We start from the raw sequence: 14,472 nt of genomic DNA, 5'->3' as shown, positions 1-14,472 counted from the left end.
ACAAAAACTGACCAGAAATCCTCAGTAAATCTCCATAAGGAACAGTACAGATGACATTGATTCCAGGGCCATGAAACTAGAAATTGAAGACAAAATGGGAAGACATAAATCACTTGGGTCAAAGAGAAACTCAAAAGGGAAACTGCATGATATCACTAAATGTGCTATTACTCAGGGTCACACAGCTAACGGTGGCAGAGCTGAGAGCTCTGGAATCTGGGTCTCCTGAGTCATGCAGCCACGAACCGGTTTGCGAAGCCGGACAAGTCTCCCTGAGCCTCCGTTTCCCTTTCTGTCACATGGTCCTAAGGACCGGCTGGGCTCAAGTCCCGCTGCAGGTCTGAGGTGTCGTGGAGGAGGGGAGGTGGGTTTGAGGTGTCGTGGAGGAGGGGAGGTGGGTTTTCGGGAGGCGCAGGAGCCACAACTTTTGGGACGTCCGGGAGGGTGCAAGTGTGGAGAGGCGGCAGCAGAGGGCGCTGGGTCGCCGGCCTGGGCCCGGCTCTGCCATTGGTCGGGGCCCGGGCGCTGGGCCGGAGAGTTTGCGGAAAGTGACAAGTTGAGCGAGGCTGAGCGCAAGAGAGCGAGCGCGCAGAGCGGGAGGAGCCGCCGCGGCCGCCACGGAGGGAGCCCCGGGACGGCAGCTCCCGGGCGCAGGGTGCGCTCTTCTCCGAGCCCGAGCTGGCGAGACCCGCACTCGGCGAGTGCGACCCCGACAGGCCGGGACTGAACGGACCGTCCGGACGCGGCGAGGCTGCAGCCAGACGACTGGGGAGGGACCGCGCTCTCGGGGTCCCGAGCGGCCGGGCGGAAGCGAAGGAGCAGGTTAGCGGGACAAAGAACTTCTCAGACGCCCCCGGCATCCTGCGGGGAGAGCGGCCGGGACGCGGAGCCCGTGGATGTTCTGCGCGCGGCCTGGGAGCCGCCGCCGCCGCCGCCGCCGCGAGAGGAGGAATGCACCGGCCACGCCGCCGCGGGGCGCGCCCGCCGCTCCTGGCGCTGCTGGCCGCGCTGCTGCTGGTGGCGCGCGGGGCCGCTGCCCAAGGTAAGAGGGGCATCGGCCGGCTCCGGCCACCCTCCCGCCGGCCCGCCGGGCGCTGGGCGGACAGAAAGCGCCGCGCCCGCTTCGGGGGGCGGCTGGCGCCCCGTCGGGGGTCTTGCCAGCGCGACGCCAGGCGTCGGGGAGGCAGGCGAGGATTCACCCGGGAGCCCCGCTGCGGGCCGGGGGTGCGCCCGGGGACTTCTTCCTCGGCGTCCAGCCGCAGTTGTCAGCGCTGACAGGAAGCTTGGAGAGGTTGGGGGTCGTGGGGCGATGGGATGCTTTTCGTCCCTCCGTCTCTCGATAGACCCATAACGCGCTCCAGCCGGTGTTCAGTCAAGTCCATCGGGCTTGCAAATCTCAGACGTCCTGGAGAGCGTGGTCCAGAAGGGAGTTTGTATTTTCAGGGGTGCTTGCGAGAGCCCAGGCTGTGCGCAGACCAACCCAAACAAAAGCCCTGTCCTCCTAGGGCTCGGGAGGCCTCGCATCTCCACCGTCCCCGGCTCGCCGGCCTTCTGGAGGGTCACGATGGAGGCCACAACGTGTGCGCTGCTGCCGCCGCCACTTTGTGCAAAATGTGCTGTCAGAGACGGCCTGCTGCTCCAGAGTGCACGTGTGTGTGTGTGTGTGTGCGCGCCTGTGCGTGTGCGTGTTACAAACAAGGGGGAAAAGCCAGCTAATGCATGCTTGATTTTGGTAATCTCCCAAGACAATCGGAACAGTTAGAGAAAGACTTCGCCGAAAGCCCGAGCGTCTTAGTTCGCTGCGGGAGACTGGGATCCTTGCTGCGTCTGAGCCGGTACACAATGAGAGGGAAGAGCGCGGCTGCGCCTGTGGAGACAACCGATTTATTCTTTGGAGGTTGGAGGGGGAAAGTTGATTAAAGTCTCCAGGGTCTTGGGCCTCACTTTTAACATGCATCCCATGAGGGGGTGCTGGAGCCCCTGGAATCTTCCCTCCCCCACTCCCAGCCCCAACCCATGCTCTTTTATCATGCATCTTTCATTTTTAAGTTAACGCTGTGCTTTAGGGAAAAAGGCTCTGGGCTGTTTAGCTGTTGAGGGGAAAAGATCTATCACTACATGGACTGTGACTGCAGAATTAGTTTACACTAAAATCTAGCTAATATTTTTCGTAGTAGAAAACACACTCTGGAAGGAAGTTATGTGTGAATTTTGATTTCTTAGAAATGACTTCGGGGAAGTGGGAACCACATTTTCCGAGGATGATTCTGAAACTGATCCTGTAGTGTGGTGTGCTAATCTGGAGGCTCCTCGGGGTAAATACAGCTCCTAATTGTAATTAAGATGTACATCAGCAGGGAGTGCACCTTCCTGATGAAAAATCCTAATGAAATGTAAACAGCTTGGTCACATGGATGTTTGCTTCCTTGATGCCAAACATCTGGTTCCATGCCACACACCTGGGTGAAAAGTGAAAAAGGGGCCATGCTGCCTAAAACATTGTAAACATCCTTCTGATGTCAGGTTGCCTGGCAAATTGAGGTGGAGATAACCAGGATGATGCTAGCTAAGGCAAGGCTCCTAGCCTGGGGCCTTGGTTACTTCAGTTACATGCTCTGTCCACTCCTTTACTTCTACATAACCTTTCAGCAGTGGTTGCTTTTAGATCACCGGGAAGGGGAGGAAAGGGGAAGGAGGGTCCAATGCACCTTTCCTTGGTTATCTGCCTTTAAATAAATGTCCAGGCAATGATTTTGCTGAGTGTAAGACAATTTTGTTATCAGCAGTCATCCAAATTCTGTCTTGTTTAATTGTCTACAGGCTTAAAAAAACTTAAAAAAAATTCCTCACAAATTTATTGTTTCTTTGTCTAAAAAGTATAAAAGCTGCCAGCTTTGGCCACTTCTTAGGTCCCATTCCTGTGGGACTTCCATGTGTATGAATTAAAATTGTTTCTTTTTCTCCCATTAAGAATTTTCTTAAAAGAAAGAGTATTGCCTGTTCTGAACTCTTCAATAATGAGAGCTCAAATCACTTATTACTGTCTTATTGTCTGATAAATCCCTTTCCATTTCTGTAAATGCTTGATATTTTCTCTGGGGACAAGTCTTCTAGGGGAACTCAGATTTTCCTTCTTGTCTGATCCAAGATTCTTAAGGTAACTCAGCCAGAGGCTCAGGAAATCAGCCAAAGGGGAGATATGTTTCATTTATTTATTTAAAAAAATGCTCAGCATTTCTCCCATCACTCCTCTATTTTGTTAGCCAGGAGGAGAAAACCTTTACATTTGCTTTTTATGGTGTATTCATTGTTTTCTCCCTAACCTTTTACCAACCCGGAGCTAAACCCCTGTAAGAAGCTGAAGCCATGATAACTGCACCCAGAGCTCAGGGCCTTTAGAACCCACCTAGACCTCTCAAAATCCTGTAGATTCTGTGGTTTGGCTGCTTGGAGTCAGAGGGAGATGGCCTGCTACCGTTTGCTGTCATTTTGTAAACGTTCCAATGCTGTTTTAATGGGCGCCTGTCCTGTCTGCTTCTAGAATCAGAGTCTCTTAGGGCAACAAGACTGTTAGCTTTCCTGGTGAAAACACTGGGGACTAAGTCATCCAGCCCCATCTTTATTAGAGACACCTGAAAATCCTTCCTGGGGGAGCCACACAGAGGCCTAATTGACAAAGGGTTTGGTCTGACTGCCTTTGGCAGCGGTTGGGAATATTTAATTTCTAATATCAATCAGTATACCTGATGGCTGTACTGCTATTCTGATACCTGGGATTATCTTTCTGGTATTTAGTTAGGAGTCCTTTTAGAAATTTAACTTTGGCCTATAGTTTCCTCTCTCCATCTCCTGCATGGTGAGCATTGGCCTTAAATTAGACTTGAAAGTTTCTAAATGGTGTGTCACTTGCATCCATTAGTGTCCAATTTGGCTGTGGTTTGGTGGTGACCACATACCCCATTTCCAATATTTTTGAAAATTTTACCCAGCGTGCTATGGAGAATGGAATGCTTTGTGGACTATATATTACATATGTGTATATACATACATATACATATCTATATAAATGGCATATGTTTATACACATATATAGTAAGTGGGCCATAGATTTGTGTTGAATGAATGAAGAATAACTTTTTTGGTTGTATGTGAGATTGTTGTGTTATTTGCTTTTCCTAGTGAAAACACAACGTGGCATATTGTCAAGGATTTTTTCCTTTTTCTGTCCCACCTTCTAGTATGAAGGGAGTGTAGTAGAACTTAACAGTAGAGCTTAATTGTTATGAGCACAGGTGTTGGAGTTAACAGACATAGATTTGAATCTTTTCTCTGCCACATACTGGGTATGGTGATGTTTTTCTGAGCCTTACCTGAGTGTTACGAGATCTAAGTGAAACCATGTGCGGCAAGTATTGGAGAAGCGCACCCAGCCTAGAGTATCTTAACTTGGGGTACCTGAAATGAAGGCTATGCAACCCCCTAGAAGTAATACACAAAATTTAATGTGCATTTTTGTGGTTGTACGTTTCTAGCTATAATCTGATTTCGTAAGGAACCTGCAATCCCCCAAAGATAGGAACCTTTGCTTTGGCGTGTTTGATGCCCTGGGCAATGAGTTGCCTTCTTGGATAGGTTGTAAGGGGTTGGGGGTTGGTGAGGGGTCCTGGGCCTTAGCACAGATCTGCATAGCCCATGGGGCCTCTATCTCTCCTCGCATTCTGCTTTCTCTCCTACCAGGCCAGCTGCTATTGGGCCTGAGAGAAGCTGAAGAATGGTGCTAAATCCTTTGACCTCAACCAGGAATGTACTTCCCTGAACCCAAGCATTCTGAGATGCCTCTGTTTGCACTATTTATTTAACAAACACTTGCATAATCCTTACAATAGGCCAGTCACCGTTCTAAGTACTTGGCAAGTATCAACTCACTGAATCCTCACAGCAGCACTATGAAGGAGTTGGCATAAGTTGCTCATTTTGATTTAGTCACAGAGAGGTTAAATTACTTTCTTAAGGTCACATGGCTAGGAAATGGCATTGCTGGCCTTACAAACGCTAAGTGTTCATGCTTTTATCTAACTGCTGCCCTAGACAGTCTCTCCTGGCTTAAGTTTTAAAATTTACGCTCTTTTTATGTTATGTAGGGGCCAAAGGTGCCATTTCCCTAAGTTTTCTAAGAGCAGCAAAGGGATGTTCTCTTAGCCATATCTAGGGGTTATAAGAAATGATTGGAGACAGTCAATATCAGTTTTCCTTCCTGTGCTGGGGGTCCCTGAGCAAGACTCAGAGATAGACCGGAAGGGCCTCAGATGGTTTGCACCTCTGATCAGGAGGAATCATATCGTTTTAATGAACTGCAACTTGGAGCAGTTTGAGGAGTGTGTCTGGCAATTCCTTTCCACCAGCGATGAGATGTATTTTGATGAAGTGCCTCTGTATATGCATCTTGGTGTACAACTTGGGGTGCAGGCTGAAAAGAGGTGATTTATTAGGATGTTCTCTAGCGGGAGAGCTGGTTTGCCAGCTTTAAGTTCCTGATGTGGATCAGACCCTGGCAAATCCAGCCCCAACTGGGAAACACTCAAGTCACCCAGGCCTCTTTTTCAAACAGAAGAGCCTCAGCCTGGCCTTACCTAATCCCTGAGGTGTGTCAGGAGAGACTGTTCTGTAGACAGACGAAGAGAAAGGAATAGTCTTCTATGATTCTGAGAAAGTTTTCTGGAGTTGAAGGGGGAGATGATCGGGTCGGGGGGCTTGGGTAGGGGGAACTCTTCGAAATCCTTAACTAAATGCAGCTGCTTGTTACACGGAGCCTGACTTGCATGCCAGGAATATCTAAAAAGCTAACGAATACAAAATAAAAATAAACAGCAGTAAAAAGGCTCTCTCTTTGTTGCAGTAAGCTCAGTTGGGGTTTCCAGTTTGTTTAGGAGTGGGATAATTGTGGCATCCACTTTATTTTGGTAAGGCAGTGAAACGTGGATTGATGTTATGTCATTGGGATGCTACCACCACCTGAACTTTTTCCTTCACACCTCCCCCATCAGAACATGGACAACCACAGGGCCTGAGTCTCAAACTGTTGCCCCGAATGAATTACATTGAAAGAGGGCAGATAATTTAATGGGATAATGTTGGCAGGGCCAGCGCATTTCACACCCCATCTCTCACTAGTAGAAAGGCAGTAGAAGGCTACAATATCCTCAGATGAAAAGGTTGTATAAAAAGGTTCTGCTTAACAGTAACTGTCTGTCCATAAATAAGGTTCTGTAGAGTTTTGATCCAAAAGCTATTATTAAATACTGATAAGCCAACCCTCATAATGTTTGGCCTCTTTACGTTTCCTTTTTTTTCTTCTCTCCATAGAACCATAGGGGTTTTTTTTTGTTTTTTAAGAGGGGGAAGGGACCTAAAGATCAACTAGTCCAAACTGTTTATTTTCTGAAGTATTTGTATACAGAAAGGACCTTCTTTTATAGCCATTTAAAGAGATGGTGTGGAGTAACAGAAATGGAATGGGATTTGTACCTGATAGACTAGGGTTTGAATTGGGGCCTTGCTGCTTGCTGGCTGTGTGACCTTGGGCAAAGTTCTTTGACCTTCTGAGCCTCAGTTTCCCTCTCTGCAAAATGGGGATAACAGTAATAACTGACTCACAGGGTTTTTGGGAGAATTATAGGATATAAGTGACATAAAGCACCTAACACAGCACCACAGACCTAGTAGCTGCTATCATTAGCTGGGCTTGCTGGAGAAATCAGAACAAGTTGTTCCAAAAAATGATCATTATGCTGTGAGATACAAACCAAGACTCAGAGAGCAGCAATTTTTGCAAGATGGTAGGACTCCTGAATGTTCTGTTTTGCAGGGAGCATATAGATACTCTAGATGTGAGCAGTCCCAGGCCAGTGCCAGGGACCCAGACCAGAGGAGATTCCACAGAGCAGTTTTGCGAAGCCTTAAAACAAAGGCTTTTTTCAGCACAGTGCGCTCTTTGGGGAAGAGCAACCCCTCCCCGGTGCTTGGTGTAATTCCAGAATCCTGCAATGGGGAATGTTACATTTCAGGGACCTCCACTTGTAATCTGACCGTTTTTAGCTCCAATATCCAAATAATCTTGCTGAGCACAACTTGAAAGAGAAGGATAATGGCCGGAGGAAAGAATCCTGAGGTGCTCTGTTAGCCATTTAAAATTTCTGAGTACAAAAAAAAGAGTTCACGTTACCCAAAGCGAGAAGAGTAATGAAGTGTGCGGGAAGGGAGAGGAGAGATTAAAAAAAAAAACGAACTTCTAAAGACCAAGACCGGGTTTGTGTTTTTTATTTTTATTTTTCAGTAGTAAGGCTTGTCATTCAATGCATTTCAACTCACATTTATTATATATTTATTATATGCAAGACATGGTGTTAGGGCCCAGGAATAAAACATCATCACTGTCTTCAAGGAGAGATGGAGGAGGGACATTCTTACTTTTTAAAGAACCTACTGTGTGCCCGGTATAGTTCTTTTCTTTTTAATAAATTTATTTATTTATTTAATTTATTCATTGGCTGCGTTGGGTCTTTGTTGCTGCACACGGGCTTTCTCTAGTTTCTGACAGTGGGGACTATTCTTCGTTGTGGTGCGTGGGCTCCTCATTGCGGTGGCTTCTCTTGTTGGGGAGCACAGGCTCTAGGTGCATGGGCTCCAATAGTTGTGGCACATGGGCTCAATAGCTGTGGCTCATGGGCTCTAGAGCACAGGCTCAATAGTTGTGGCACACGGGCTTGGTTGCTCCATGGCATGTGGGATCTTCCTGGAGCAGGGCTTGAACTCATGTCCCCTACATTCACAGGTGGATTCTTAACCACTGCGCCGCCTAGGAAGTCCCCAATAGTTCTTTATAGGTGTTAGGTTTATATGTCCCAGCATCCCCTGAGGTTGACTTCTGATCCCATTTATCAGATAAGAAAATCGAGGCTCAAGTATCAAGGTAAGTACCTTAGCCAACCTCACACAACTATTGAGTTTGGCATTTGAACCTAGGTATTTTGAGTCTCGAGTGTATGTTATTTCCACTATCCTTGAAGTGTAATTGGGAGGCAAGATGAACAGATGTGTACCTCCACATGTCAACTAACTCCCCCATGAGTGAATTATCGGAAAGGGTTATGAAAAATGTACTTTGGGAACACAGGGGTAGAAGACATTAATTCTCACTCAGGGAATTGGAGGGTCAGAGGGAGAAATCTGTGTCCTTCAGAGGCTTATTTTGAGGAGGCAATGAGATAATGCATGGAGGATGCTATCCTGGGTGCTCAGCTGTAGTTCTGTAGCCAGAGAGAGGCCTGGTTGGGATTTATCTGCCTCGAAAGCCCGTGTGCTCTTAATTGTTTAGCTGTGCTCCTTTTCAGCAGGCGTGTAGTTTGTAGGAAGAGTAAGAGGCTGTGCAGCCCCCAAACAGAAGGGACAGCACCAAGACAGTTTCTCTGGTATCTTCCCTACCTGTGCTAATCCAGATTTTTGGATTCAGCTCTGCTTTGGGCAGGGGGAGGGGATTTGCACAGGCATGAGTTTGGAGGGAATCATGAAGCCTGATCATAAACCATAACACTTCTGAAACTCTGGGCAGGACCTACCATGTTCCCCATTCATTCTCTGATCATACCTTTCCTATGCACTTACCCTGAAGCACATATTTTGCTAGTCACTAGAGATGTAAAGGTGAAGAAGGCCAGGTCCATCCCTTGGAGGGTTTTCAAATGACAGGCCTGCGGCAGAGATTGCTAGCTGATCATCAGATCTGTTTCCGTCTCTTCCTGGGCACATGGCTAGACTACATTTCCCAGGTCCCTTGCCGTTAACTGAGGCCACGTGACTAAATATTAGCCAATGGAATGAGGTTGAAAGCAATTAGTGTCACTTGTACACCTGACCCATAAACACCTTCCCAGGCAGGATTGCTGTGACCCTGTACGTGGGAACTCTAGAAGACACCACAAGATGGAAACAGCTTGCAACCCACTCTTAATGACTGCCCAGTGGAAGCCACCTGCCAGTCCACACTTGTTTAGGTTTTACGTGAGCAAGAGACAAACTTTTATTGTAGTGAAGGCTGAGATTTCAGGGTTTATCAGTTACAGCTGCTAATGTTATCTTTAGTAACATTATTTATGTAACTAACACTTTATATCTATCTATCATCTATCTATCTATCTATCTATCTATCTATCTATCATATATAGTTGTAAACCATAGTGTACCATGAGATGAATTTTGTGGGTCTGAATCCCTATTTTTAGATAGAATATAACAGGAAATAGAGCGCATTACTTTATTCAGGTGAGTATTGTTTTGGGAAACGTTAGCTTCAGTTTGGTATGTGCCGATTTAGGTTATCATTGGGCTCTCATGATCAAAAGTTTACAAGTCACTGGTCTAGTGGAGGCAGACAGGTCAACAGCTCTGTACGAGAGAGTGTGGTAGGTATGGCAATAGTGGTGACGTCCCAGTGCTGTAGAGATGCCGTTAAGGAAGTGCCTAGGAAGCAGAAATGGCAAACGGGGCTCATCCTTCCAGATGTATTTGCATTGGCTGCCTGTGGTGCAGTGTTGAAAAGGACTCTGAGGTGTCTTCCAGGGGCTCTGGGAGGGAGTGCTGTGATCTGATAGCAGCGTCTGCCGTGGGCTTGGCAGGAGGCGTGGGGGCTCTGAACTAGTTTGCATCTGACTGCTTCTCAGAGAGTCTGGGCTCCTTCCAGTGAATTCAACCCCTTCCCCAATTATTTGTGGCACACATACGGTGTCTGTGCGCTGTGCTCAGCACTGTGAGGATTCTAGAACTATGACTAGCCCTTGGGGAGTTTACCTTTTAGGGGCAATAAAATAGGCACTTGTGAAATAATTACACACCATGTGAATGCAGAGCTGGCAATTATAGATGCAGAATGCCGAAAAGGGAGTCGTCTTTTGGGAGGGAGTGGGATATGATATGAGCTGGGAAGGATTGAGATGGAGAGAGGAGAGGAGCTGGACAGTCTGTCACTGCCCTGGTCTCTGGAGACCTGTCCAAGCTGTCCAGGCCTCTTCAACTGGGCCTTCACCCTGGGATGAAGCTGATCTTTGGGGATGGGGGAGTAATGAAGAGGAAAGAGGGCTTTGAGTGGTGCCTTTATGTTTTTTTTTTTGCCTATGAAGGGAGCAAGGGAAGGGAGGAAGAAGCAGGGTTTTACTGGGAGCCTGATGACTTATTTTTCTTTCCAAAAGAGCGTCCAAGAGAGTTAAAAATCCAGTACACTTCAGAGCTGCTTGTCAAAGGTATCCTGTGTCTTATTCGTTTTGCTGCAGCAGTTTTGTTTTGTAGTAAAGGCTACTAAATCCCAGTCCACATTTTGCCTGCTGGATGAACATCACAATAGTAGAGTAATACACATCAAGCATCCTGTGTGCCAAGAACTATTTTAAGTTCTTTAAGTATTTTAATTCACATCATCTTCAGGGAAACCCTATGAAGTAGGCACTAATTATTAGCTCCAGTTTCCAGATAAAACTGAGGTACAGAGAAGGTAAGTAACTTGATGAAGATCAAACAGCAAGGGGCTTCCTAGGTGGTGCAGTGGTTAAGAATCCACCTGCCAATGCAGGGGACACAGGTTCGATCCCTGCTCCAGGAAGATCCCAGATGCCGCAGAGCAACTAAGCCTGTGCACCACAACTATTGAGCCTGAGCTTTAGAGCCTGTGAGCCACAACTATTGAGCCCATGTACTGCAACTACTGAAGCCCACGCACCTAGAGCCCGTGCTCTGCAACAAAAGAAGCCACGGCAATGAGGAGCCCGCGCACCACAGCGAAGAGTAGCCCCCACTCACCGCAACTAAAGAAAGCCCGCGCACAGCAAAAAAAGACCCAACACAGCCAATAAAATAAATAAATAAATAAAATTAGAAAAAAAAAAGATCAAACAGCAAGTTAAGTGGGAGAGCCAGGATTTGAACCTAGTTATCCTCAGTCCGGGGCTTTGTCCTTGATCATCATGCCATTTTACATCTCTTTTTTTAAAAAAAACTCTATCTGATCATTCAGATTTTCTGTAAGATCACAGCCAAATAGCTGAGTCAAAATAATTATAATTGAATCCTCCATTTGTATAGGGCTTTGAAGCTTACAAAATTATTTATGTATAATATAATACCATTAACTTTTCAAATAATCCAATGAAATTCTTTCTTTCTATTTCTCTCTCTCTCCCTTTTAACATTAGGCCTGTGAGGTTGGTAGCTCACCTAAGGTCACTACAGCTGGTGGAGGCTGTCTGAAACCCAGCCTCTTTGACTTCAGGTCTTTCATGCTTTCTGCTGTAAGCAACTGGGGAAATTCCCTGGCGGTCCACTGGTTAGGACTCCCTGCTTTCACTGCTGAGGGCGTGAGTTGATCCCTGGTAGGGGAACCCACAAGCCACGTGGCCAAAAAAAAAAAAAAATTAAGAGACTGGAATTTGTGACTCTGAGAGACTGATATATGTCCATTGTTACTGCAGTTTCACCAGCAAATGAATTTGCCTGATTCTTCTCAAATCAGCTATTGTTTTTGAAATTGTTGTGAGGCGTTTGTAGGTGGAGCCTGGAGCTAGGATTCCCGTAATCTAAGGAAGTTCACTTGCAAATAGACTGACAGAATTTGCTTAAAAACAGGATATTTCCTAAGTGGTTGGTGATTGCAGTGGGGCCAATAATATTGACTAGAAAGGGCTTTGACATTTAGAAGCGCTTGCTGTGAAACGGCTCACCATTTCCTGCCAGGTCAGCAAATGACTTGACCTCCCTGAGACTCACCTTCCTCACCTGTAAAACAGGAAGCATAATGGTGCCCACCTGCACAGGATGGGGAGGACCAGGAGAAGTGCACATGCAGTGCCTGGGTGCTGTTCAGTAAGTGCTTGCAGCTACTCCTGTAAATTAAATGGAGAGCAGCAAGAGTGCACTGACTCCTCTGAGATTTTCCCAGGATATGATGGAGCAAAATTTCTAAACCTCAGAACCGTTCTTTTATAATATAATCATCTCTGGGGCAGAAATTCCTAGCACCTAGAAGTTTTAGGTTATAATTGTATTGATATTTCTCAAGGACAGGGACTTGGTTAGCTTTGTGAAGGTCAAACATCCTAGGGTAAGAGCAGATCCTGCTGCCTGAAATCCTAGATTTCCTGGAAGGGCCCCTATCTGTTCTTCGGGGGAAATTGACACCATTTCCTGATGGGGTTAGGCATCCATCAAAGCACTTTACTCTACTTTTTCTCCTTGAGAGCCATTATATCCTCACCTCTTGGATTTCATTCCGAGGTGGTATGTCATAGTTTTTACATAATTTCCCATTCCCTGCAAAGGATTTGTTGTTTTTCTTTTCCCCACCTGAAGGTTCAGTGTGAGTAAAATAAAGTTAGCCCTTCTCCATATGGACTCCTCTGAGAGGCGTGCCTGAAGAAAGTTGTGCTCAGTTCCGTGGTGGCTATTTACCTCCTCTCCCTTCAGAGAATTACGTGTCATATAGGAACTTTCAGTCACAAAATATTGCCAGCTTGAGGTTAGCTGTGTCGACTGCTGACAACAAGCCGCAACAATTTTTGATGATGTTCTTAATCTACTGGTGAGTTACCCGCTGGTTCTCTACGCTGCCCACAGCACGCTCCGCCCACTTGCATCTGGTGTCCCTAAGCCAAGGAGTCATGTGCTTTGCTTGTGGCCAGGTAATCTTCAGAGGGTCAGAACCTGCAATGGTGGCCTCCCAGGGGCCACCTGCTAGAGGGCATCTCTCCTCTCCACTGAGCAAGGGAGGATCTGAGCTGAGCACGCCCAGTTTGTTCTATTCAGCCGTCGGCAAGTCATCATATACAGCTGTGCCCTGTAAGGAGCATTAAATCCAGGGGCAGAGAGAGTCTAGCACTTCCAACACTGATTGGTTTCCCTCCCCAAGATGAAAGTAATTTATTGCTCCCTTATACTGGCTGCAGTTTGATTTTTTTCTTAAAGAAATAATTGTCAGATGTCATGGTTGTGTTGGGATTAAAACTAGATATATATATCTAGTTGGTCAAAACATTTTATAAATAACTCTCCTACCTCTCAGCCTTAGGACTTAGGTTTAGAAAGTTTCTTAACCAGTCTGGGATGCTGGTGAAGGTGGCTTCTCCCACGGCATCAAATCAACAGTCCACTGGCTCTGTTTGCTAAGTGTTGGTGTAGAGGAGAGAAGGAGAGAAGGGACCCGGGAGGCACGGCTCCTTACCCGCCGAGTGACATGTCCTGTGTAAACTTCCAGGAAGTCCCTGGTGATTCCGTTTGGTTAAATATTTGTTTAGCAACTAAGATGGAGGCAGGAAAAATATATGGCAAGATCCTCTTATGTAGGACATTTACTGGCTTCGTTAGGGAGGCAAGATTGCTACCCCCACGTGGCATGAGAATAACCCATTGAATCAGACCTCACTGTCTTGGCCTTTGTTTAGGGCCCTTTCCCTGTCATGCAGCCTCTAGGACCTGTGTACCTAGCACCCTCTCTGCCCTCCCTCCACTCACCCGGCTCCAGCTCTTTCCTTTCCAGCTCTCCTGCCTGAAATCTTGTGCTTCCACCCCCGGGGCGCCCACATTCAGGGATCCACCCTTCTGTCCTTCTTTCCCCGGTGTCCTCACGTTCAGCCAGTATTCCCACACAAGCCTCCCACGTCACGCTCATGTATGCTGATTTAGCCCAAACCTCGATGTTAATGGTGTACGGATAGTCACCATCATTTCTTGAGCATCTGCGACGGGCGACACATCCAGCAAGTATTTTGTAGTGGAATCCTGTGATTTGTCTTTCCAAAATTATTGCCCTGAATTAAACTCCTCCCCCCATACTTCCTCCTTCTGCCTCTTTGTCAACTGGGAAAAGAAATGGCTTTTGTCCACACTCCAGCCTTATTATGGGGAGACTGCCCATCCTGCCCCCTGCCCCCCAGCCTCCCTCTGATGGGCTAGTCACAGTCCACCCCTGGGATTCAGGGGCAGCCCCTGTAGGGTAGGGAAGCTGAGAGGTGCCCTCAGTCACGTCTCTGCCCCAGAACGAAGCTGGCATGTAGGAGAGAATGACGTTGCACTCTAGAGCAGGCGACACTGAGAGGTGTGGCGGGGGTCCGGTCTCTCCTCCGTCTGTCCCAGAATTTCTGCTCCGAGCCCGTAGACTCTGCTTTGGGCGAGGTTCTTGTGTCCTGACCATGCACACATCATACCTCACTAATCCTCACAACAAAATGAAGACATGTTGTTTTTTGTTTTTGTTTTTTTAACCTAAAAGGAAACAGTTTGAATACTTTTTTCTCATGAGAAAAATATATGTCCACTAAAAACAAAATCAGAAATGTAGTGCGAAAACAAAATTTGCCACAATCCTATGCCTCAGGAATAACCTCTGATAGTGTTTTGAATAATGTGTATTTATAAAAGGAGCTCACACTTTTATTC

General features: G+C 46.9%; 1 protein-coding gene across 1 annotated transcript in view; it reads left to right on the top strand.

The window, feature by feature from the left end:
- The first annotated feature begins 232 nt into the window (after nt 1-232).
- Nucleotides 233-14,472, top strand: part of LOC130830184 (inactive tyrosine-protein kinase transmembrane receptor ROR1-like) — a 279,780-nt gene continuing 265,540 nt past the window's right edge. Inside the window, exons 1-2 of the mRNA XM_057697260.1 lie at nt 233-338; nt 578-1,042. Of these exons, the coding sequence (XP_057553243.1) occupies nt 233-338; nt 578-1,042 (571 nt within the window). The remainder of the gene's footprint in view (nt 339-577; nt 1,043-14,472) is intronic.

The sequence above is a fragment of the Hippopotamus amphibius genome, chromosome 1 (genome assembly GCF_030028045.1).
Source record: "Hippopotamus amphibius kiboko isolate mHipAmp2 chromosome 1, mHipAmp2.hap2, whole genome shotgun sequence".
In the NCBI taxonomy this organism is placed as follows: Eukaryota; Metazoa; Chordata; class Mammalia; order Artiodactyla; family Hippopotamidae; genus Hippopotamus; species Hippopotamus amphibius.
This window is presented reverse-complemented; position numbering and strand designations above follow the sequence as displayed.